The sequence below is a fragment of the Myxine glutinosa genome, chromosome 1 (genome assembly GCF_964187855.1).
Source record: "Myxine glutinosa chromosome 1, kmMyxGlut1.1, whole genome shotgun sequence".
Classification (NCBI taxonomy): Eukaryota; Metazoa; Chordata; class Myxini; order Myxiniformes; family Myxinidae; genus Myxine; species Myxine glutinosa.
In genome coordinates this window covers 408,610,377-408,637,597 of record NC_136261.1, presented here as the reverse complement: position 1 = coordinate 408,637,597, position 27,221 = coordinate 408,610,377, and the positions used below count along the sequence as shown (strand labels likewise).

The following is a 27,221-nucleotide window of genomic DNA, read 5'->3' as shown; positions in this document are numbered from 1 at the left end:
TCATCTGGAAAGGTAACCAGAAAGCACCCTGAAATGTAAAGCCCATCCACATCTGCTCTGTACTCTAAGCCTGACGAGAACAACAACTAAAAAAATGTAAAAATTAATGTAAATTGTAATAATTACTGGCAAAGGTATGCACAGTCGCTTTGTGACGGGTATATGAAGAGAGAGGAGAGGAGGGGAGTGAAAGGGGAGGGGAGAAGGGTGGGGGAGAGGGGTGGGGAAGGCACCATAAGGACAGGTGAATCAAAGGCAGCATGAGAGGGGAAGCGAAGGCGGCGTGAGGGACAGGAATCATCACATAAGTGATGTACCATCATCCAACACGGCAAGGACGTGTAGAAGCAGAACAAAAGGGATGTAAGAGAGGGTGTTATGGAACAATTGACCACCTACTACTGAACAAGGCCATACTTGAAAATTGCAAAATGTGAAGACCTAAATTGCCCACCACCTGGATTGACTATAAGAAAGTTTTTGGCAATCTCCCACATTCGTGGATGATAAAATGCATGCAAATATACAAAATCAATCCCCAAATAATCAAACTGATTGAGAAAACAATGGAGCTGTGGAATACCACATTGGTATTACAGCACTCAGAAGGAAATACCTAAATACCAGATGTGACGATACGGCGTGGGATCTTCCAGGGAGACATTCTTTCCCCCCTTCTGTTTTGTCTGGCTCTGGACCCACGAAGTAACCTCATCAATGAATAAGGACACAGATGCACCTGAACAACCACTAGTAGTCCATGGGCCCGGACCCGAAATTTCACTAATTGGTACCACCCGAGGTGGCAAGTTCTAGTAAGGATTTTTGGAAAGGTGCATGTATGTGGGATACATGCTGATGTGATAGCAATTCTGGACTGGTAGCTTAGTGGTAGTTATCAGCTATTTTATACCCGCACCCTGTGAAAAGGCGTTCGACGGTTCGGATTGATTTAGTCCATGTGTGAAATTTTGGGTACGGGCCCATGGACTAATTGGGCATATTAATCAGAAAGTACTGAGACAACGTAGATCCCAAAATTATCGCTTTATGTCTTATTTTAAACATACAATCTTCACATAGTGTAATTTTGGAATACAACAGCTACTATAATACACGTACGTGATTGTTATGGAAATTGTCACATAAACATGTCACAACATGAAAAGGTCACAACACATATTAATCAAACGGTTTTCTGAATCAAGGGAAAGAAAGTCCAGAGGCTGTACTGAGCTCATCTGCTGAGCCCATCTCAAGTGCATGTATGCCACAATAGCTATAAACAGTACTAGTACTCAAATGTTATACAAAATGGTTGGAAATCACATACTAACAGAACTAACAGACTGTAGGCTATGTACCCGGTATGGTCAGGTAGTGCTTCACATAAAGATGAAATGACACAACACATTTTCAAAATGTCTACATGTCTACATGTATTCTGAGGGTGTTTCCAGGGAAAGCACGTCCTGTGCTCTTCAGAATATTACTGAGTATGTCAATGTACCAAACTAGCGATATCATAGTCAGTCATCGAACTGCTCGTCTTCATCGGAGTCTCCGAGTTCGAAGGATTCTTCATCTTCCTGTTGTTTCTGGTTACTGCAGGTTTGTAGCTTGCACATGTCTGTGCATGACAGTCCATTGGTCAGGCATGTGCATTTTGGCAATTTGCAGGAACGCACACACTTGCAAGCTAAGAGTTCCAAGACCACATCTGGTGCTGGTGGTGAACGCATCCAGTGGATGGCGAGCTTGCCATCTTCATCCACTGTCCATCCATGCTCGGTAGGGTTTGGCACCGCTGGGCGAGCCTGCAGACAGCACTTCCATATTGCTGCCTGGTAGTTGGCTCGTAGGACGTGCATGAAGAGACAGTCTCTACATGGTGGCAACTGGCTGGACTCGACTCCTCCCCTCTTTGCGCAGAAGAGCTGGTAGCGCAGTTCGTTGACCTCACCAGTCCTAGCAGCTGCACTATACATGCGACAGATGAACTGCTGTACCTTCTCAAATAGTTCTGGGTTGACATCCCATGACTGACCAAGCTGTCTAAACGTCTCCTGGTAGTTACTGTCGTTCCTCACCAGCTTCAGTGCTATCAGCTTCCCACGGCCAGCGAATGCGCTCACAGTGTCACACCCTGTAAAGGCGTGTAGCCCAACCAGGCTGTCACACATGCTGTCTCCAATTGAGGTTGCCAGTTTGCTGATGTCGACAAACCGTGTGCGGTTCTGTGTGCCACATTTCTGGTAGAGGGGGCAGGGGATCTCCTTCTGGAAGGCTACACAGAGCACCATGACATCAGTGTCCTCAGCTGTGACTACGACTGCCTTTGAGCCAGCATTTGCAGCATGCAATGCATGCAGGAGCAGACGGGTATCCGCTTCTTCTTGTGTCGACTGCAGCTCTGACACTTCCACCCATTCATTTTCTGTTATCTTGTAGCATGTTTCCTCACAAGTCACATACAGTTCCTTGTCATGCAGCATCTCTTGGAACCTTGGGAGTTTCCACTGCTCCACCAGGAACTTGATGAGGCTGGTCTTGTTGCAGGCGCTACACAGGAACTTTCTCCATTGCTGGATGTTGTGCCCCCCTGCAAGGCTCTTGTACTGAAGGGCTGTGCTTGCACCACGGTTGAGCCTTTCAGCATCTTTGATCGAAGGCTGGCGGTAAACATCAAATACCACGTCAACCCTCTGACTCTGTCCACACTCATGCAGGAGCCTAGACAAGGCCACCTCTGCTAGCTGTGCAAAGGTTTTGTTGTTTCCATTAATCTTTTGCACCAGACTCATCCCATCAATGATGCACGTCGAAGGTGTTGGGATAGTGTCTGCAGGAGATACATTCTTCTCAAGCTCCCTGGCAACTGCGGCCTTGTTCGTCTTTCGTAGGGATCCATCAGCATTTGCCAATGCCCACGGTAACGGACCTAGTGGGTGGGCCAGGACATCCTTCATGTTCACCTTTCTGCTCTCAGCGACAAGGATCATATGGCTGAACAGTTTTCGATCTGCCTTCAGAACAACATCTTGTGCTTTCTTTCCACAGGATGTCTTTGTGGTGACATTGGCGAATGTCTTCAGGCTTTGCTTGGACATCTTGTCGTGGAATTTGACAGATGGTTGATCCTCATCTAACCTTGTCTTCTTGAATGTCTGGTACGCTTCTTCTCCTATTTCAAGCGCCTTCAGAAGGTCCCTGGCCACGTCGGGTGGAGCCATGGTGCCAGTGGACAGACCAATCAGGTCAGTGTTGTCAGGGAACATTGGATTCAGCCAGTTGTTTTCCATGAGATCTATGAGGGACTTGACAGCAGTTTCGTCTTTCCTGATCCTTGGAGCATGTATATCTGGATGAGACAGTTTGGAACTGCCCTGACCTATCATGTCCCTCAGTGCTCTCAGATACATGGTCCTGTACTCAGCTGTCAGGTAGTACTTGCTCACAGCCCCTGGTTTCAAGCTGAACCCCTTTGTCCCTCCTGCCGTCTGGGTGTCTTTGTTAACTGTCTCTTCGGTCGTTTGGTCGACAGGGATTCTTCCGAAGGGGTTGTTGGGACCGAGTTGAACTGAGAATCCCCCTCGCATGAACTCAGCATACACGTCTGGGTGTGTGGTGGGCAGCTGGGACATCTGGGCATAGTAGTATGGGAGGTAGCGTGCATAATTCAGCCTGTCATATGCGAAGCACCATGGGATCATTGCACGAATTGATGCCAGGTGTAGCACCCAGTCTCCCTCTCTTGATGCTCGAATGAGACCCAGCAAGATCTCGACAATGTCCAGATACGACATCCAGAATGCTGAGAGGCTGCCGTTTCCACCTCTGAGGAACTCGAGGTATATTCCAAACAGTTCCATGATGCGTGCGCATGAGCGGTCACCGAGGACCTGCTTCAGGGATGCCTGTGAGATATCTTTGCAGAGGCTGTCAATGATCCTCAGTGTCTCATCCATGTGGACCACATCGTTGGCGTGAGTGGCTTCCAGCCACGAGAGGAAACCCTTCCAGGCCAGTCGAGTGAGTGCCTCATAGACATTCTTGTGTAGGTGGACTGCCCTGTTGTACTTGCGGCCATCCATGACACCATTAATGGAACCTTCTGCGATCACACCAGACTCGATGCAGAGATCTCACAATCCAGCATCTTGAAATCGCTTCCCTATTATTCCCATCAGTGTGCAGATGGTGTGGAATACTCCGAGCCTGGTGATGATGGTGTTTTGGAACTTGTCAGGGTGTTTCCATATAATCTCCACAGCCTTTGCATACAGTGCCTGGTCAAAGACACAGACAATCTTTGTCAGGTCCAAGGAGTGCATGATGTTCAGTGACTGGTTTAGCACTTCATTGACAGTCGACATTTGTGTCGCTGGAGCATTAATGGTAGGCAGGTAGCCTACATTGTCTGGAATGACTGTCACGTCATCTCGAGTCCGGATGTTGAAGCCTGTCCAGCTGCTGATTGATTGCTCTTCTTGTTGCGACATGCGTGCCATGACCCAGACAAGATTCTTCTCTTTGGCGAGCTGAGTCTCAGCTGCAGTGTCAGCATCTGCACTTTTGCTCTGTGGTGGTCCCACTCGTTGTCCAGCGTTGTATGCTGGTAGCATTGGTGGTGGTGCATCAATACTTCTCTGCTTTGTTTTTCCTACAGTCAGCATGGTTCTGGTGGACACTGGGGTGATTGGCTTTGCTTGTACGGCAATCCCATTCACTCTGTGAGATGTTCCTTCTCCACTGGTGGTCTCTTCCAGACGGTCGATATTATCCCAGGCTAAGGTTGTGAATATGCCAGGATGGATGTTACCTGGGAGGGCAACATCACTCCCTGATAGCGAGAGCTTTTGGAGACACAGAGCAGTGTCGATCTCTTCCATCTGAGAATAGGACACACTATGGCCGAGTCGGTTGAGGATGTGTATCAACTCTACATTCCCGGTCAGTGACTTGATAGCGAATGGCAGAACGATGTGCTTCGGGGGCTTTATCAGTCCACGTGTTACAGCATATACCATGTCATAGCCGAGTGAACACAGAAGCCGCTGGACTCTTTGAGATGCATGATCAGGGTCATTGGAACCTGTAAGTAGATAGCACAGGAAGACCATGACCGACTCTGGAATGGTAGTGTCCTCTGCTTCTGGTTTGACTTCCGGTGGCCAGGCTTGAGGGGCATCTTGGTTCTTGATGTCGGCTCTCATTTTCAGGGCTGCTTTGGAGACCACATCTTCAGCATGGAGGCCTTTCTGAGTATGCAGCTCTGCTTGTAGCGATTGGTATTGTTTGGCAAGTTCGTATATGGACAGGTTGTCTGGAAACAGGAGGAGTTTCCCTTTTCCCTCAGAGAAGATGTGCAGGGAGTCTGCAAACTCGCTTTCCAGTTTCCGTCGTATGTGTTTCTTGGTTGATTCCCTTACATGGGCAATACCAAGAGAGTTCATTGAAGCCACCAGTCTAGAAGAGAGATCAGTCATTGTCATCACTTGAGGATTGCCAAAAAGCTCCCTTCTGATGAACAGGAACAGCTCATTGTAGGCCTGATCCACAGCAGCGCCATACTGAGCTTCAGCATCATCATCTTGGCTTGCATCCTGTCCACTGCGAACCTCTCTTTTGGTATAGAACCGATAGCACGACCTATGATAGTGACCTTCTGCAGCTACCAGGTCTCTGCTGACTATGGCAAGGATTCTGCTGTCCATTTTCTCCATGGCTACATTCCTGATTGTGGCGTCAGCTCGCAGTTCTCGACATTGTATGAGGATTTCTCTCGTCTTCTGTCCTTTAGCATACTTGGTGTCTTTCTGGCAGAAAATGCACTCTGCCTCATAAGTCCTTGATGTGCTTGCACATTGTCTAGCTGCTCTCTGTGATCCTGTGTCTTGAGCAGGTTCACTGGCACTGGCACATTTGAGGATGCCATCAAGATGTCTTTTCATGGTGAAGAGACTGCGACATTTTCTGTGGTACTGGATTGTTGGAATCTGTCCATCAGGAAGGTTCGTAGCTAGTTTCAAAATTGCTGCATGTTTTCTGATCTGGGCTGCCCTCAGCAATGTTCTCCATGAGTCAATGTCTTGTAGTGAAACCAGCTTGTCTGTATTGTCATTGGAACAGTGGATGATGCACTCCACTCGTGGCCGCTTTAGTGGCAGGCTGCTTGCTCCGTCAGAGGCCATGTTCAGTCAGTTTTCACCTGCAACATAGAATTATCAATCCACATTACTATGTTGCACAAATTAGTAGTCTGCCAGTCCTTAATTATATTTAATTACACTTAATTAGACTGGTGAAACCAGTGGACTGATATCTGAAAGCAAATCAAGCATTCATGACTGGACTTATTCTAACCAGGCTGCAAATGTATATCACCACTGATGAGGGGAAATCAGCACTTTACATATCTGTCATATATTTTCTGCTTAACTAAATAGACATAATTATTGCAGAGCCTCTTGTTCTTGCCTCACCTACCAGGAAGTATCCACCAGTGGCCAAGTATACGGAATACGGAAGAAAACTGGACACTGCCAGCATCCAACATATATTTTGTTCTTAACTAAGACACTAAAACTGAAGAAAAAGTTAGTTTCCACACATGAATAAATACAAGAATATGTATTATATAGTATAACATACATGTCTTTATTACAAACATCCATTTGCTAAGATATTTAAGCATGTTACATTGTCTATTCAGCTAAAAAAATGATTTGGAAGATGATACTAGTAACAACAGCGCGGAGTTGCGGTATCGCGATTAATGCAAAAACAGCTTTCCTGCAAGAAAAATGAAAAAGCTACCCATTTGGAATTGCTATCACATATTATTTTACTTATATGGGTGTAACAAATAAATTGGCACCATGGAACTTTTGCCACCTCGGGTGGTACCGATATCTGGTCTGGCCCATGGACTATAGACGAACATCCAAATAAATAGGAAAGGTGACACATCGACTATACATGGATGATTTAAAGTTCTTCTCGCCAAATGACAAAAAGTTGACAGAACATGTAAAACTAGTAAAACAGTTTACCGAGGACATTCTAATGGAATTTGGACTAGACAGGTGCATCAGGTGCACATTTGTTCAAGGTAAAGCAACAACAACAGACAACATAAAAATTGACCTTGAAACAACAATACAGCAGTTAGAAAACGAAGCATCATCCAAATACCTCGGAGTAGAAGAGGGCCACCAAATATGTCACACAAACAAATGTGCAAAACAATCACCAAAGAATACCTGCATAGAATGAAGCTGATCCTGAAAACATACCTCTCCCCAAGAAACAAAATCAAAGCCACAAACCAGCTCGCAGTAGTACCAGTGTTCCAATATAGCTGTGGAATAATAAACTGTCCCCAATCAGAAATCAACAAGTTAGACATCAAAACAAGAAAACTCCTTACCATCCACAAAATGTTTTACAAAAACCAGTGCATCCCGAGAATGTACCTGCCGAGACTAGAGGGAAGGAGCGGCCTGATGGAACTCAAACAGGTGCACACAGCGACAAGTGTAGGACTAGCTGAGTATGTGAAATGCTCAACAGATTATCAGACGCAATTTGGTGAACAAACATGAACACACCAAACCTGAAAAAGTATCCCGAACTCACCTTGCAAAGAATTTCCAAAACCAGGTGCAAATAGAAGATGCCACACAGAAAAATGAAATGGCAACAAATACAGGCCCAACAATTGTAAAAAAGACAAAATAAATATATAAAAAGAAATAACAAATAAACTTACACCAACAACTGGGAGAATGACAAAAGAACATGAAAATACAAAAAATAATTGGACAGAGTGGGGATAGACAAAGAAGGCTCATTGGAATGGCTAAGAAGAGGTCAGATCAACTGGGACGGAGAACGAATCCTAATAAATGCCCAAGATCAAGGACACTACACGATGAATGAATGATCGTTTAAGGCCATTTTTCCCCGCTAGAGCGGGGGTTAGCCTTGCGGGCCCCATGACCATCATGGTTACCTGTTTGAGGCAATGTTTTTCTGGCCGGATGCCCTTCCTGACGCCAACCCTTAGTCACCTCTTACGATGCGCAGGGATACGGTGTACCTATTCTAAATCTGGGTACACACCGGGATCATTCATCCCAGCAAGCTGGTACTCAATTTGCCGACCTCGGAAGGATAACTGGCCGAGTCAACCCCCCTGGCGTTAATTCAGCGATCAACCGGGATTCAAACTCAGGATCCCAAGCCTGCGCCCTAACCGCTAAGCCAACACCAGGCTAAGGACACTACACCAATGGATTAATAAAGATGGCGGGACTGAGCCAGACGGACAAGTGTAGATTCTGCAAGACAGAAACAGAAAGTACTAGTCACCTGCCCTCGGGATACAAAAAGCTATTTTATCAGAACAGCTTTACACACAACGGCACAACAAAGTATGCAAAGTGATTCATTGGCATATCTGCAAAATATTAAACATCCTAGAACCAGAAAACACATGGAAACACGAAGCAAGGACAATCATTGGAAATGAGGATGTCGTGCTCACGTACTATCTGATGATTCCATCAAGCGTTAACACAGAAAACAAAGCATTGCGTGAATTGAGTAGGCAAGCGAACTGTAGCGTCTGGATAGCTCCCCTACTCTCTCTGAAGAACATCATGGGATATTTAACGTCCACCAACTAATGCTGACAGATGGGATGCCCAGCTTCTCGTGCATCCGAGGGACGGCACATGCACTGATGAATAACCCCGCCTGTGAAACACCAGGATAACAGTTTATAGCCGGGTCGGGATTCAAACCCAGGCTGGACAGCTTGAAGGCGATTGTGCTACGTCTCGGGTATCCTTCCAAGCCAACACACTCGCTGAGGCGTCTCACCACGTTTACCTTTTTGTCCAGACCCTTGGAGCGCCAGCGCCTTCGCTTTTTCCCCCTCACATGCCTGTCCACGTCAGATGTCACGTCATGGCTAACACGTCAGATGTCACACTGTCGCTAATTGGGCTCGTACAGTGCCGCAAGACATCTGGACCTGATTGACACGTGATTAGGAAATAAACGTCTAACAGTTATAATCCTTCCATCCCTTGGGCCTATCATGTGTGATCTTCATTACAGAATGCGTATTACCTCGTCTGTTGAACAGTCACAAAGCAATTGGATAAGATAAGGGATTTACACACCCAGCAGCCCCATAATTACTCATACAGATTTTTTTTTACTGTGTGGAGGTGATTAGTAATTACGAAAAATGTTAATCCGGATGGAATGAGTTTGTAAACATCATGAGACATTGACACGTGACACGGAGTTTAAAATGTAAAACGATGTTCTGAAAGTTAATTACATCTCATGCTCTCATGTGTCCATTGTTACGTATTGTAATTTATGTACAACCAAATGGAGCATGAAAACATGTTTTTGAAGGTGTTATTTGGTGTCCCATCCGTGTTTACACTCGGGGCGGTCGCCCTGTCCGCCAACCCTCCCTTTCCCCTCAACGTCTGACCATACACTTTTCTCCTATCCTCTTCTATTAGCTCCCTTTTCTGAAAATTATTCTTTCTATGACTTTCATCGCCTTACATACTTCTTTTATCCTTCCCATTTACAAGTACAATGTTGATCGCATATACAAATTCCTGCTCTGCTTTTACCTCATGCCCCTTAATTCCTCGTGGGCTGTTTGGATGACCTGGGGTACGGACATGCCCTGCTGAGCAGTCTAGCCTGGGTTGGAATCCCGACCCAGCTATAAACGGTCATCCCGGTGTTACACAGGCTGCTTCATGTGTGCTGTCCATCACATGGGCATTAAACTGCATATTTCATTTGCCAGTATTAGTGGACATTAAAGATCCCATGATGGCCTTCCTGAAGAGTTGGTGAGTTATCAACCGGACTAAATTCAAATTTCTGCTCTAACCTACTTATTTGAACATCAGGCCGGGCCTGCTGGTTCATGAAAAACTTGCCCGAGTTACCATCTGCTACCTGAACAAATTTACAGATTTCTGATTTAAAATGGTGTGGATCTGTTTTCGTGGATACCCCTCGACGTGAGCTTGCTATTTCAAATTTTGGTTGTTATCTGGGCAGCATATCCTCCGCTATAAACAAATCCATGTTCCAGTTTTCACGTTACTCTTAAATGGCTGTCCTCGGCTACAAAGGATAACGACTTGCGACACTACAAGTGTAGAAGGATTTTGTTTTCATTTCTTGACAGGTGGAGGACGAGGTGTTTCGTGAGTTTTGCGTCTCCGCTGGAGTTTCAAACATACGGCAGTTTGAGGAGGAGAGAGTGAAGGGACACCTGGAGATTGCCAAGAAGCGGTGAATAACAGAAATTTTACCCTTCCATTTCTCACTTTAACATTTGTCTGAAAGTTTCACCTGTATGTTTAAAACTTTTAAAAAATTTGATTGACATATCAGTGTGTGTTATGGCTGGGCACCAAGCACCGGCCCTCTGTGGCACACCAAAAGTATAGGTGGGCAACGCAATAGCACACCCTGAAGACTTCGGAAAGAGAACAAGCCGAACATCTCATTGAGACGGCCAACATTGGTGGACAAGCTCTTGGCCCACACCCGTTGGTGGCAACCCCTGCCTTTAACAAAGATGCAAGATGACCCTCGGCTCCAGCTTCCCCGTCTGACCCCTCATAACCGTTTTGCATTCAAATTATTTTGTCACAAGTCATTTGTCTCACTTGATAATTTCATTATAAATGGCCGAATTTGTGCAACGCTGTTACATCGTTTACATTCTATAAACCTCTGTCATGGCCTCGCAAGCATGACACGGTCCTTTGAATGCCACATCATGCAGGCAATTGCTTAAAAAGTGAAGTAAACGGCTTTTGACACTTCACTCTAACTTCATAGAAATAAATACTACGAGGGTAGTTCAAGGATCACGTGGACTTTATTCCCTAAAATAAAAAGGTACAGAGGGGTTTATGAAACTTCATATGTTTCTCACGGTATTCCTTTGCTCCACATACACACTTGACCAGCCGATACCTTGGTGCCATGATGCCATCCTTGAGTGGATACACACTGTGCAGGCATTTCAGGACACAATTTTTGCCATATTCATTATTCGTAAGCCACTCGGATGTTCTTTGAGTGGTCCAGAAGGATAAAAGAATCACAAGGTAACAGGTGGGGACTTACGGGAAATCATTTGGACCCTTCAAGTACATTCCTGCTAAGGTGGTAGTGATCATATTTGCCATGTGACTTTGAGTAAAATGGCACCCAAAAGCAGCCTATCGTCTGCACATTACCTCTCTCGTCTCCTTGCCTAACAATTCACTGTAGTATTCTGCATTGAAGGCTTTGCCACTTTCAAGAAATTCCACGTTGATTATACTGTACATGTCCCCAAACTTTCTGTCTGATGATCAAACTCCAAATATTTCGATTGTGTGGACCAAGAACGTCTCCACTCCATGTTGACGGACCACATCTCCACTCCATGCTGACCAAGAATGTCCCCACTCCATGTTGTCCAACAACGTCTCCACTCAATGGTGTGCGAGATTGTTTCCACTCCATGGTGCTGAAGAATGTCTCCACTCCATAGTGTCGAAGAATGTCTCCACTCCATGGTGTTGGAGGGCGTCTCCACTCCATGGTGTCAGAGAATGTCTCCACTCCATGGTGTCGAAGAATGTCTCCACTCCATGGTGTCGAAGAATGTCTCAACTCCATGGTTTTTGAGAGCATCCCCACTCCATGTTGATGGAGAACGTCTCAACTCAATGTTGATTGGGAACGTATCCACTCCATGGTGTTGTAGAGCATCTCCACTCCATGTTGGTGGAGAACGTATCCACTCCATGGTGTCGGAGAACGTATCCACTCCATGGTGTCAGAGAACGTATCCACTCCATGGTGTCAGAGAGCGTCTCCACTCCATGTTGATGGAGAACGTATCCACTCCATGTTGAAGGAGAACGTATCCACTCCATGTTGTTGGAGAGCGTATCCACTCCATGGTGTTGGAGAGCGTCTCCACTCCATGGTGTCGGAGAGCGTCTCCACTCCATGGTGTCAGAGAGTGTCTCCACTCCATGTTGATGGAGAATGTATCCACTCCATGTTGATGGAGAACGTATCCACTCCATGGTGTCGGAGAGCGTCTCCACTCCATGTTGATGGAGAACATATCCACTCCATGCTGTTGGAGAGCGTCTCCACTCCATGTTGATGGAGAACGTATCCACTCCATGTTGACGGATAACTTATCCACTCCATGGTGTTCGAGAACGTCTTCACTCCATGGTGTCTGAGAACATCTCCCGTCCATGCCGGCTTTCTTTGACTCTGGTGTGAAACAAGAAGGGCACTCAGTAGACTGCATACCTCCCACAGGCGGAACAGTTTACGTTTTGTATCCCACTGATGGGCCGGATCTGGATCCGGAGGTTAACCCAAATCAAATTGGTTTGTTCTTGCCACCAAGGCAACTCGTCCATAACGTTTTTAGATATCATGCTACAGTCATGTGAAAAAGTAAGTACACCCCATGTAAAGTTTTGACTTTTTCAACATATTTCAACATACAGCTATTTGATCCTCATTTCAACAATATGGATAGATAAAGGTGATATAATATAACAAATATCATGAAACATTTACATTTTGTAGTCCATTGTATAATTTAAAGAAACATAAATGCAAATTTCGCATGTGGAAAAAGTAAGTACACCCTTGGCTCAAATAGGTGGTATTGCCTCCTTTGGCAGAAACATCCTCAAGTAGCCGTTTCTTATAACTGTCTACCAGTCTCTGACATCGACTGGGAGAAATTTTTGCCCACTCCATGCAGAATTCTTTCAGCTGTGCGATGTTTGAGGGGTTTCTTGCATGCACAGCTCGTTTCAAATCCCCCACAACATCTTGATGGGATTTAGATCCGAGCTTTGACTTGGCCATTCCAGATCCCTCCATTTCTTTCTTTTCAGCCATTCCTTGGTGGATTTACTGGTATGTTTAGGGTCATTGTCATGTTGCAAGGTCTACCTTCGGTTGAGCTTCAACTTTCCGACAGATGGCCTCACATTATCCTCAAGCACCCTCTGGTACAATGAAGAATTCATAGTGGATTCTATGATGGTGAGCTGCCCAGGCCCTGATGCAGCAAAGCTGCCCCACACCATCATATTTCCACCACCATGCTTTACAGTTGGTATCGGGTTCTTGTGGTCAAATGCTGTCTTTGGTTTTCGCCAAACATGTCTTCTGGTACTGTGGCCAAATATCTCCACCTTTGACTCATCTGCCCAGAGCACATTGTTCCAGAAGTGCTGGTCTTTGCCTATGTGTTCATTGGCAAACTTTAGTCTTGCCCTGATGTTCTTTCTGGACAGCAAAGGTTTCCCCCTGGCACACCTCCCATGTAGATCAAATTGGTGCAGCCTCTTTCTAATGGTAGACTCGTGCACTTTCACATCAACAGTGGCAAGAGCTACCTGTAGGTCCCATGATAACATTCTGGGGTTCTTTGAGACTTCTTTCAGCATCTTACGGTCTGCTCTCGGGCTGAACTTGCTGGGGTGGCCTGGCCTGAACAAGTTGGCAGTTGTTTGGAATCTTCTCCAGTTGCAGATGATCTTCCGGACAGTCGAATGATTGATTTCAAATTGTTTGGAGATCTTTTTAAATCCCTTCCCAGACTCGTAGGCATCTATAACCTTCTTTCTGAAGGCCTCAGAGAGCTCTTTTGATCGAGGCATGGTGACGCTACACATTTCAACAACAAAGAGCAAACCAAACTAAATGTCTGAGGTTTAAATAAGACAGGTTCCTCCAAGATCCTCTCTAACGATGTTCTAGTCATTTGCACCTGAGCTGGTGCACCTGATTCTAATTTTAGGTATTTGAAGTAGTGATAAATGTAGGGGTGTACTTACTTTTTCCACATGTGAAATTTGCATTTATGTTTATTTAAATTATACAATGGACTACAAAATGTAAATGTTTCATGATATTTGTTATATTATATCGCCTTTATCTATCAATATTGTTGAAATGAAGATCAAATAGCTGTATGTTGAAATATGTTGAAAAAGTCAAAACTTTACATGGGGTGTACTTACTTTTTCACGTGACTGTATGTATCGTTATTGGCCCCATCTCTCAATTGTGAAAAATCACGAAACAATATTATCAGATCCGGATTTGGATCTTCACCAACATTGAAGCAATTCTTCCTTGTCACACACCCAACCTGTCCACCAAAAAGTTGAAGGGGGAGGCTGGTGGGGGCATAACAGTGGAGGAGGTGGGGCAAATGTATTTTGTCGTGGCTGGTCATCTCCTCTCTTTCTCTCCCTCCAGCAGGAACCAGTAAACATCTTTCACCGTGCAACGTGCACAGGCCAAGATCGTAAGTAGTCTGCCCACCCTCGCGAGTGGCGGGTGAGAGGGGTGTGCCCATGACGTGACCCTAGGTATCCCCAGCACGTATGCAGATATTGGTGAAGATTGGCCCACCTATTTTCGATTCTATAATTATTTGACTCTCTCTCTCACGCACGCACGCACGCACACACACACACACACACACACACACACACACCTCGTTTTTTCATTTCTGTACCGCACAATTCTACTCTCTTTTATACACACACACACACACACACACACACACACACACACACACACACACACACACACACACACACACACACACACACACACACACACACACACTTAATTAATTGTGGAGTATTGGTTGTTCCTAAACTTAAATATAAATAATTTAAGGGATTACTGTACATGATGTTAATTTCACAACATCCCATATTCAACTTTATTTAAATTGCAAATCTCAAACATAGTTTCTCCACCTAAAGCAAGAACGTTAACCCGTAAGCAATTGACTCGTTTCCCGACTGCATGGATCATCAGCTGGGCACCGACACACACACACACACACACACACACACACACACACACACACACACACACACACACACACACACACACACACACACCGGTCCATGCCAACCTTGAACTACCCTTGTATATTTTCCTCCATTGGTTTTACTTTCCTTTTAACTGATCATTAGTAATTAATATGTGTATTGACTTTCATTATGACAAATTGCTTTGCACTTTGATGGAATTATAAAAACTATAATGATGATACAAACTTGTATTATATATTACATTACCAGACTGTCCAATTACTTTACTCCACATTAGTTGCTCATTTTAAAATTCACTTTATTCTCTTTAATCTTCTACCCTTTCACCTGCACCGTCCTTAGCTCAGAGTTTGAAAACCAAAAGACACGGATTGTCATTCACCTGGAATATCAAAATGCACGGTTAAAGGAAGAGGTGAAAAAACTGACGCTGTGGGAGGACAATGTAAAGAAGGATAAGGACAACCTTGAACGACTGAAAATTGTAAGTGGGATATGACAGATGAAACTGCCTCGAAGGTAACCATGGATGATCGATCTTTTGATTTTACCACACCCGTGTTCAACATAGCAGAATCCATAGAACATACGTCATCCCAGAGATCACGTGAAACACACTGGTACCTGCAAAGCAGAGCACTATCTATAATAATAAAAGGAAATGTATGTCAGTTACTGTGTGTGTGTGTGTGTGTGTGTGTGTGTGTGTGTGTGTGTGTGTGTGTGTGTGTGTGTGTGTGTGTGTGTGTGTGTGTGTGTGTGTGTGTGTGTGTGTGTGTGTCTCCATAACTGCAAAACGACCAAACTTTGCATGCTTCAAACTCCAAGGGAATGCATGAATGAAAACTTTTTTTGGTGTGTTTAAACACCCTTTTTGAATATCATTTAGGGAATGCTCTTCACAAAAAAAGAAGCAAGAAGGAGCAATCAGAGATTGCTGACCCTCGCCAGGACGTGTTTGTGTGGGATATTTTATGGGGTGTTTTTGTACATTCCTTCATTATTTTGTACAACCCCACTTTCATCAGACACGCGTGACACATGACGTCCACTTTATACAACTGAATCCAGTATTGTATTTGAAATATGTTTTTTTTTTAATGAGATGGGGTCTTTTGAGTCACCGGGGTCTTTTGCATCCTCGGAGTCTTTTGGGTTGTCAGCGTCTTATGGCTCTTTTGCGTGCTTGGGGTCTTTTGGGTCCTTGGGGTCTTCTGGTGCTTGATGTTATTTAAGGGCCATCGGGGTCTTTTGGGTCTTTAGGGTACTTTGAGTCCTCTAGGTATTTTGTGTCTTTGGGGTCTTTAGGGTATTTGGGGTCTTTAATTGTATTTGGTGTATTTTGAGTCTTTTTGGTCTTTTGGGTTTTTGAGGTTATTTTTTACTCTTCAGGTTATTTTGGGTCCTCTAGGTCGTCGGGTTATTTTTGGTCTTTTGAGTCTTTTGGTTCTTTAAGGGTTTTTCGGGTCTTTAGGAGTCTTGGTGGTCTTAAGAGTATCGGACTTAAAGGGTCTTCAAAGGTCTAAGGGTAAAGTCTGAGGCAGTTTCAAGGGTTGAAAGGTATAATGCATTGTCAAAAGTATGCGGATATCCCTTCTAATTAGTGGATTCTGCTGTTTCAGCCACACCCATTGCTGACAGGTATATATAATCAAGCACACAGCCTTGCAATCTCCACAGATAAACATTGGCAGTATAATGGGCCATGCTGAAGAGCTCAGTGACTTTAAACGTGCCACCGTCATAGGATGTCACCTTTCCAACAAATCAGTTCATCAAATTTCTGCCCTGCTAGAGCTGTCCCGGTCAACTGTAAGTGCTGTTGTTGAGAAGTGGAAACGTCTAGGAGCAACAACAGCTCAGCCGCGTAGTTGTAGGCCACACAAGCTCACAGAAAGAGACCGCCGAGTGCTGTAGCGCGTAAAAAGTGTATGTCCTCAGTTGCAACACTCACTACCGAGTTCCAAACTGCCTCTGGAAGCCATGTCAACACAACAAATGTTCGTCGGGAGCTTCATGAAATGGGTTTCCATGGCCGAGCTGCCACACACAAACCTAAGATCACCATGCACAATGCCAAGCGTTGGCTGGAGTGGTGTAAAGCTTGCCGCCATTGGACTCTGGAACAGTGGAAACGCGTTCTCTGGAGTGATGAATCACGCTTCACCATCTGGCAGTCCGACGGAAGAATCTGGGTTTGGCAGATACCAGGAGAACCCCACCTGTCCGAATGCATAGTGCAAACTGTAATGTTTGGTGGAGGAGGAATAATGGTCTGGGGTTGTTTTTCATGGTTCGGACTAGGCCCATTAGTTCCAGTGATGGGAAATCTTAACGCTACAGCATACAACTAGAACGGCACTCAGTAGAGAGCATACCTCTGCCAGGTGAACAGTTTACGTTTTGTATCCCAGAGTAGACCAGAAAATCAGAGTACATAATCACATTTAATCAAAATCAACCGTCCACAAATTTTTGAGATATCCTGCTATGTATAGTTTTTGGCCCTATCTCCCAATGGTGAAGGATCACTTAATAAATTAAATAATTATCATATCCGAATCCATATTCAGATCTTCACCAAAATCGAATCGAATCATCCTTGTCAACACCCAACCGGTCCACCAAGTTTCATCCAAATCCATCCTTAACTTTTTGAGATAACCTGCTATGTATCGTATTTGGCCCGATCTCCCAATGGTGAAGAATCACTTAATAAATTGACTAATTCTCATATCCGAATCCAGATTCAGATCTTCACCAAAATCGAATCGATTCTTCCTTGTCACACACCCAACTTGTCCACCAAGTTTCGTCTGAACCCGTCCACAACTTTTTGAGGTATCCTGCAATGTATCGTTTTTGGCCCTATCTCCCAATGGTATTTTGTACAACCCCACTTTCATCAGATCACTTAAAAATTCTAGTAGCCGGATCCGAATTCGGATCTTCACCAAAATCTAATAATTGCGTTCATGTTACATACACTACATCTCTGCCAAATTTCGTCTGAGTCCGTCCACAACTTTTTGAGATATTTTGTTCACAAACAAACAAACGGACAAACAGACAGGAGTGAAAACATAACCTACATCCACCTTTGGTGGCGGAGGAAATGACATTCGAGATGATTGTGTGCTTCCAACTTTGTGGCAACAGTTTGGGGAAGGCCCTTTCCTGTTTCAGCATGACAATGCCTCCGTGCACAAAGCGAAGTCCATACAGAAATGGTTTGTCGAGATCGGTGTGGAAGAACTTGATTGGCCTGCACAGAGCTCTGACTTTAACCCCATCGAACACCTTTGGGATGAATTGGAACGTCGATTGCGAGCCAGGCCTAATCGCCCAACATCAGTGCCCGACCTCACTAATGCTCTTGTGGCTGAATGGAAGCAAATCACCGCAGCAATGTTCCAACATCTAGTGGAAAGCCTTCCCAGAAGAGTGTGGCTGTTGGAGTGGAGGCTGTTGTAGCAGCAAAGAGGGAACCAACTCCATGTTAATGCCCATGATTTTGAAATGAGATATTTGATGAGCACATACCGACCGGTGTAATGTTCAGGTGTCCACGTACTTTTGGCCATGTAGTGTATATTCCAATAGTACGTAATTAATAGACAGGATGCAACCAACATTCATCAGTGCGTAATTAATAGATATATTGTCTCCCGGCTTCACGGACCGTGTTTTTCGGTTTTATATATATTTGAAGGAGAAGATGTTTTGGTCACAAATATACTGTACGTACATACATACATACATACATAACGATACACTTTGCTCCATTATAATAAGAGAGATATTTGAAATATCTCTCTTATTATAAATGGTGGAAGGGTAACGTCATTATCTACCACTACATGGCAGCACCATCTCGAGTCTATACATCATCCTCGGTTTCTTTGAAAGCCACAATGTTTCAACTAACCCCACCTCCCCCTCTATCTTATAATGAAGCTTTAAGCCGGAAGGGCTGTCCTTCCTCCTTCTCCATATTGCCAAAGCATTGCCGTGCCAACTTGTGAACAAGTGATGTAATTTTGAACAAATTTGGTATAGGTAGATATGATGCAAAGATGGACTGATTTGATTATGGCATCACCAAATTAACGGTCAGAGGTCATGTCAGGTAAAATGTGATAACTTGAGAAAAGCTGAAGGGAATAAAATCAAACTTGGTACAAGTATTTATAATTATGGAAACATGAACTGATTAGATTTTGGGGTCAAGAGGTCAGAGGTCAGAGATCATGCTAAGTAAAAATTGTTGCCACACCAACTCATGAAACGGTTATGGGATTTTGAAAAACTTGGTATAAGTATATATGATGCAAAGATGAACTGATACGATTTTGGAGTCAAGAGGTCAAAGGTCAGAAGTCATGTTAAGTAAAATTTACATTGCCATGCCAACCTGTGAACAAGTGATGTGATTTTGAACAAATTTGGTATAAGTATATATGATGCAAACATGAACTGATTATATTTTGGCATCAAAGGTAAGTGATGTGATTTTGTTATTTTTGTGGGGTCAGAGGTCATAAAAAAATAACCACCTTTAGAGGCCATTTTTCCCCGCAAGCGGGGGTTGGCCTTTTTCGGGCACCGTGGTTGTTGTTTTTTGGTCCCCTTTTTGAAGCAATGTTTTACGGCCGGATGCCCTTCCTGACGCCAACCCTTTTTGCCGCCTTTAACGACAAACAGGGAATTACCAGTGAACTGGTACTCAAATTAGCCGACCTCGGAAGGATGACAGGCTGAGTCAACCCCCCTGGCGTTAATTCAGCGATCGACCGGGATTCGAACCCAGGATCCTAGGATCCTAAGCCGGCACCCTAGCCGCTAGCCCAACACCAACCCAACATCATTTCAGATAAAAATGTGATACTTGAGAACAGCTGAATGGATTTAAATCAAACTTGGTTCAAGCATGTATAATGATGTAATAATGTGGGCGGAGGCATATCGGTTGACGTCGTGACGTTGAAGTGTCGTTCTAGTTCTAAGATTGATCGGGGCAGTGGTCTGTTGCCTATACACCACCCAGATACAATGTTTTGTCTTATTGAAAAAAAATTACAATATTATTATTATTATTTTTTTTGTATACAAGATTGAGGCTCATGAAAGCTAACATTAATCACACAAAAAGTCAAACCGACACAAACTGATACATAAAATACAAAATAAGGGGAGCGGTAGACAAGATGGGGAGAGAGGGGGAAGGACACAAACACATTTGAGAGCAGGGACATTGAGAGAACTGTGGGAGGGAGAGGGCTTGGGGGGAGGTGGGAGAGGTAAAAAACATATGGACACTGCAAGGACTTCCAGGAAAGAAGTTGGAATTTCGAAAAAGTGTATCTGGGGTGAATTAGCGGGGGGAGAAAAGATCAAGGTTTTGGATGGGGGAAGATAAGAGATGGTGGTGAACAGCTGTTTTAAAGACCTGGAGGGAGGAGTGGGATTGAAGGGAGTGGGGGAGTTTGTTCCAGAGGCAGGAGAAAAGAGGAATGAAAGAGTGAAGGTGAACAGAGAGCCTAGATTTTGGCAGTTTAACCATAAGAGGGTTGCTGGCAGATCTTGTGCGACCTGTAGGAATATTTGGGGGACAGAGCACAGAGAGAGTTGGGGGGGCAAGGCCGGAGAGGAGTCGGTAGAAGACAGAAAGACCACCAACCTGCCTGCGGTGAGTGAGTGAAAGACCCTCGGAGTTAGCTTCATCGCAGGAGATTCCAATGATTCTGAAAGCTTTGGCTTCGACAGCGTGAAGCCGAGCTAGGTGTGAGGCAGGAGCACCGGCCCAGAGGGCGGAACAGTATTCCATTGAGATTTTTTCCCATAGGTTTGGATTAATTTGAAACAACTTTTACTTAATTTTGTTTACATGAGCATTTCGGTGTTTCAGGCTGGGACAGACAGACAGCACTAGCCTATTACATATCTAGATTGTCTACTCACATTGTAAAACATGCAAAAGTACACTGATGTCTCCCAATGTCCTTGTCTGGCATGCGACTTATGTACAAGCTTCTCAATGAGCTCAATACTAATGTCAGAGTTGCATACTGTTGTTACCTTTGCCCCTGCCATTGATTTGCTGAAAAGGTCTTGTTAGTTGTTCTTCTTGGTGGTGAGAGCCTCACTGTGGAGTTTTTCTGGCCACAGGAGGAACAGGAAATATTGGCTGCTGAAGGGGTATTGAGAGTGGAACTGGAGGAGCTCAAAAATAACACATTGGAACACAAGTCAACATTGAAGAACAAAACCCAGGAAGTTGAAGAAAAGAAGAACAACCTAAATGATGAACACAGGTGATCTTGTGTATTGTTTTCATTGCATATATATGTATATATCGAGGCTTACCGAAGAGCTGAACAACTAAGGGACAGGAAATATGTCGTTGCATGTTCTGGTGCACACAGGAAGTACGTACAGCTGCAGACGGATCTGATGGTGATTGAGAGCAAACTGGAGGAAAAACGCATGGAACGGCATAATTTGTTTCAGGACTGTAAGATGGAGGATGTGCAGTTGCCTCTGAAGCAGGGTTCTCTGGAGGAAGTGAGCGAGGCGGAGGTAAATAAACAAGACCACGAGTTGTTTTGTTTGGACCAGTGCAGTGGAATTTATATAATGTACTTGTTGTGAATGAATGAATGAATGATCGTTTTAAGGCCATTTTCCCCGCTAGAGCGGGGGTTAGCCTTGCGGGCCCCATGACAATCATGGTTCCCTGTTGGTCACTCCCATGTTCACTTGTATTATGGGTAATTACATGTAGGAAAATCACAGGCAGCTTTATCTGCCTTTTGGGGCAAAGGTAATGGAGATTGAAAAAACCCATTTAGCCTATGTAGTGTCACTACCGCAAAGTGGGTTTTAAAAAATTCCATGCAAAAGGAGGAAGTGATTGATAACATAAGCAAATGGGATAGGATAAAAGAGGTTTCAGATCACACACACACACTTTCCGGTACACCTAATGTCTGTCTATTTGTCCCGAAACTACTCACTCAGTTTTGGGGCTATCCCTGCCAAACCTTCTGTGGAATGTTTTGGGGATCCAACGGGTGTCCTAAGGTAGGTGGAAGGTTTTATAAATTCCTCAATACAATTATGATTTTGAGTTTCTACCCAAAAGAAAATGCTCCCGATACAGAAGAAACATCAGATCGGAGTACAGTCATACCCCGTTTTACGCCATTTCGACCTACGTCAAATCCGACTTTACGCCACTCTTCTAGAGTAAATTTCAGTTCAGCGAACGTCATTATGTGCGACTTTACGTCACTCCTACGGACGTGAAAAAAATTAAATTTTTCCTTAAAAATATATTTAAAATAAATAAAATAGTACATAAATTAACAATAAAAGAAGCTAAAAAAACAATTTAAAATACAATAAAAAGGACATTAAAAAATATAAAAAATGTACGTGCAGTATACTCTACGTACACGTAGCTGCTGGTTCTCATTCAAAACAAAGGCGACGCCGTATGCATTTTGTCCTGTGCTGTGGTCGCGTGCTTGCTTTGCCTTTCGCTGGTGTTTTTGTGATTATTCCTTTACTATAAAACAACCAACGTAACGTGGCAATGGCGAAACATGACGATGCTGGCTCGGACGACCGTCCGTGGCAGACGTCACGTCACGTCACCGTGCAGAGTGTGCAATGTCCGTGACGAGGTCAGGCCCCATGGCCCATGGCCCATGTGAAACGAACGACCGTGTCATGCCTCGAGCTAGGGTGCCTCGTCGGGCACCTCGCCGGCATCCGGCGTCGACGTGTGCATGTGCACATGTGCATGGATTTGCAAATTTGCAATTTGCTGCGAAGCCGCAGCCTCCTCCAGTTATTTACTCTAGTTTTACGGTGTTTGTCTTCATTTTAAGGCATTTTTAAGACATTACGCCCGGTTTACGTCAAAAACCGAGTTACGTCACGGCTTATGGAACCAATTAATGATGTTGGCCGGGGTATTACTGTATATATTTGTTTACCTCACAAGTGTTTGTAACATTGTACTTTGTTATATTAATGTTTTAGTATTAATTTGTGATTGGAATTATGCTCTTTGGAATGAAAATGTAGAGAGATTGAGTTTTAAGCCGAATGAGGAAATGATGTGAGGGTTTCCATCCGTGACATTCATGGATCGCCATTTGCAGTTTCGACATTGACTGGGTAATATGGGCATCGAATCATTCAGCTGCAGTAAGTGTTTTGCTCAAGTCCTTTACAAACCTGCTGTCAATGCCTGACGCTCGACTGAAGGTGGCACAGGAATGCGGAATTTATTGGTACAAAAATCTTTTCTAACACTACCCTCCCACACATACAGTCACATGAAAAAGTAAGTACACCCCATGTAAAGTTTTGACTTTTTCAACATATTTCAACATACAGCTATTTGATGTTCATTTCAACAATATTGATAGGTAAAGGTGATATAATATAACAAATATCATGAAACATTTACATTTTGTAGTCCATTGTATAATTTAAATAAACACAAATGCAAATTTTGCATGTGGAAAAAGTAAGTACACCCCGACATTTATCACTACTTCAAATACCTAAAATTAGAATCAGGTGCACCAGCTCAGGTGCAAATGATTAGAACATCGTTAGAGAGGCTCTTGGAGGAACCTGTCTTATTTAAACCTCAGACATTTCGTTTGGTTTGCTCTTTGTTGTTGAAGTGTGCGGCGTCACCATGCCTAGATCAAAAGAGCTCTCCGAGGCCTTCAGAAAGAAGGTTATAGATGCCGACGAGTCTGGGAAGGGGTTAAAAAAGATCTCCAAACAATTTGAAATCAATCATTCGACTGTCCGGAAGATCATCTACAAGTGGAGAAGATTCCAATCAACTGCCAACTTGTTCAGGCCAGGCCGCCCCAGCAAGTTCAGCCTGAGAGCAGACCGCAAGATGCTGAAAGAGTCTCTAAGAACCCCAGAATGTCATCACGGGACCTACAGGTAGCTCTTGCCACTGTTGATGTCAAAGTGCACGAGTCTACCATTAGAAAGAGGCTGCACCAATTTGATCTACATGGGAGGTGTGCCAGGAGGAAACCTTTGCTGTCCAGAAAGAACATCAGGGCAAGACTAAAGTTTGCCAATGAACACCTCGGCAAAGACCAGCCAGCACTTCTGGAACAATGTGCTCTGGACAGATGAGTCAAAGGATATTTGGCCACAGTACCAGAAGACATGTTTGGCGAAAACCAAAGACAGCATTTGACCACAAGAACCTGATACCAACTGTAAAGCATGGTGGTGGAAATATTATGGTTTGGGGAAGCTTTGCTGCATCAGGGCCATGGCAGCTCACCATCATAGAATCCACTATGAATTCTTCATTGTACCAGAGGGTGCTTGAGGATAATGTGAGGCCATCTGTCGGAAAGTTGAAGCTCAACCGAAGGTGGACCTTGCAACATGACAATGACCCTAAACATACCAGTAAATCCACCAAGGAATGGCTGAAAAGAAAGAAATGGAGGGTTCTGGAATGGCTAAGTCAAAGCCCGGATCTAAATCCCATCGAGATGTTATGGGGGGATTTGAGACGAGCTGTGCATGCAAGGAACCCCTCAAACATCGCACAGCTGAAAGAATTCTGCATGGAGGAGTGGGCAAAAATTTCTCCCAGTCGATGTCAGAGACTGGTAGACAGTTATGAGAAACGCCGACTTGAGGTTGTTTCTGCCAAAGGGGGCAATACCACCTATTAGAGGCAAGGGTGTACTTACTTTTTCCACATGCGAAATTTGCATTTATGTTTATTTAAATTATACAATGGACTACAAAATGTAAATGTTTCATGATATTTGTTATATTATATCACCTTTATCTATCAATATTGTTGAAATGAAGATCAAATAGCTGTATGTTGAAATATGTTGAAAAAGTCAAAACTTTACATGGGGTGTACCGTACTTACTTTTTGACATGACTGTACAGTGTACATGTATATATAACAACAACATCCGCTGGAACCCCAAACCGTTCCACAGAAGGTTTGCCGGGGATAGCCACAAAACTGAGGGAGTAGTTTGGGGACGGACCGACAGACACTTCTGTTTTATAATATAGAATAAACCAGTGTCTCAATACTATCTCTTCAATTCAAAGGTGACAGACAGCTTCGAGACTTGGAGTACTTCAAAATAATTAAATACTTACATTTAATTATTTACTAACTGCTATCCCCACCCAGGTCATACTATCTTGAACTAAAGTATCAAACAAGCCCGGCTACGCCGCTGTTAGACTTTCGGTCTTGTTTATATTATAAATCGCATAATACGGTATATATATGAAGAAATATTTCAAAGATTCTTTATTAGCGGCAAACTGTAGACTGTAGAGCCTTGTCCTCCAACAGTGGCCTAACAGCATTTATCTGCATGTCCACTGCGTCTTGGAATCACTCCCAGAACGAGCGATTGATGCCTTCATTTCCTGTTTTTGCTATTCATCTTTTCCGGTCATTGGGCACATTTTTGAGACGTCACTCTAAAGTTCTGCTTTTCCCATTAAAATGTTCTGCATTTGTGTTTTGCTAACCAGGAGGTCTGCAGCATCCACGGTTTTGCGAGCATGCTTTTTATGCGTCTGACATTTCAATAACTTTCATTCACTTGTCATGTGCAATTACTTTGTGGCCCTTGGCACGAGACGTCATCTTGGTTGTCAGTGAGGAATATTCATCTATCAATCTTTCAATCACATTGAAGAAAATCATCACCAGAGGCAGATGGCTTTCTTTTCATTTTTGCACTCGTTCCCAAATCAAAATCAAGGTTAATAAAATCGATTATTGCAAAATACACTGCAGTAGATGCATGTTGATTGATGTCTCAAGAATCATGTGACTGATTTCCGCACTGGAAGTGTTGTGTGAGCGTTTTCAAAACTCTGGTTATCAAGAAACCGGCGAGTCACTTTGTCTGATGAAATAATGATACTAGCACGCAGCACATACTGAAGGGTATGTTTGACAAACGGGTATAAACAGATAGGGAAAAAAATATTGGTTTATATTGACTTTCGTTGACGTATTATAATCGCCGCATCACTCACGCCTGCTGCACGTTACTGCAAAGGAACTGCATGACATTAAACTTGTTGATGTAACCAGAGCTTTTGGCCTCCAAGTTTGCCAAAGTCCAACCAAACCAATGGTGGTGCGACGTGCAGTTGAGGATGAGGAAGAGACACCAAAGTGTGTGATTAAGTATGTCGAGGGCTCCCTCATCGCCTCCAATGGCAAGAAGAATGCTGAGGTGGACAGATGCATAACGAGTGTTTTGGTGTGCTGTTTTTAAAAACAGGCATCTGAACATTAACACTATAGAACCACCTTTAGAGGCCATTTTTCCCCGCAGAGCAGGGGTTTGCCTTTTTCGGGCACCGTGGTCCCCTTTTTGAATTGATGTTTTATGGCCGGATGCCCTTCCTGCCACCAACCCTGCTAGTCGCCTCTTGCGACACACAGGGAATTACCAGTGAAATGGTGCTCAATTTGCCGACCTCGGAAGGATGACCGGCTGAAACAACCACCCTAGCGTTAATTCAGCGATCGACCGGGATTCAATCCGAGGATCCCAAGCTGGCACCCTAACCGCTAAGCCAACACCAGGTTGAACATTAACACTATGTGGTAGGTATATCAGGCATATGTACTCTCAGTATTGCTTTACAGCTCCGAATGCTGGAAACCTCATGAGTTCAATGCCTTTCACCAATGGTGTATCCGTACCATCATAAGTATCACCAGCAGGCAGCAATAGGAATATCACATCACTTCTGAGATGACCAGCGATCTGTGGGGAGACCTGGGGACTATAACAACCAAGGATTGTAACAACCAAAAAATATTCTACTGGCAGGGGTACTCCTGTGGTGAAACTTTCATGTCAATCGGACGCAACGGTTGCCGAGAAAATGAATGTTAAAAATGCATGCCATGCATACGCAACACGTACGCACACAACCGATCGCTTAACCCTGCTTTTCACTTCGTGAGCACAGGGTAATAAAGATGAGCGAGCCAGTTCCAGAGGCAGCCATGTCAGCCCAATCCATGACACGACCTCCACCATGCTTCGCAATGAGATGGCATGCTTTGGATTATATGCATTTCTTTTCTTTCTCCACACATTCGCCTTTCCATCTCTCTGCTAAAGGTTTATATTGGTCGCATCTGTCCATAAAACTTTGTTCCATGTCTGACATGTGAGTCATTGTTCATCA

The 27,221-nt window shown here is 44.1% G+C and overlaps 1 protein-coding gene across 1 annotated transcript in view; it reads left to right on the top strand.

Moving 5' to 3' along the window:
- LOC137417556 (structural maintenance of chromosomes protein 1A-like) overlaps positions 1 to 27,221 on the top strand; it is a 143,221-nt gene that overhangs the window by 80,294 nt on the left and 35,706 nt on the right. The window contains exons 16-19 of the mRNA XM_068103484.2: positions 10,241 to 10,347; positions 15,300 to 15,441; positions 21,126 to 21,271; positions 21,383 to 21,536. Coding sequence (XP_067959585.2) covers positions 10,241 to 10,347; positions 15,300 to 15,441; positions 21,126 to 21,271; positions 21,383 to 21,536 — 549 coding nt within the window. The remainder of the gene's footprint in view (positions 1 to 10,240; positions 10,348 to 15,299; positions 15,442 to 21,125; positions 21,272 to 21,382; positions 21,537 to 27,221) is intronic.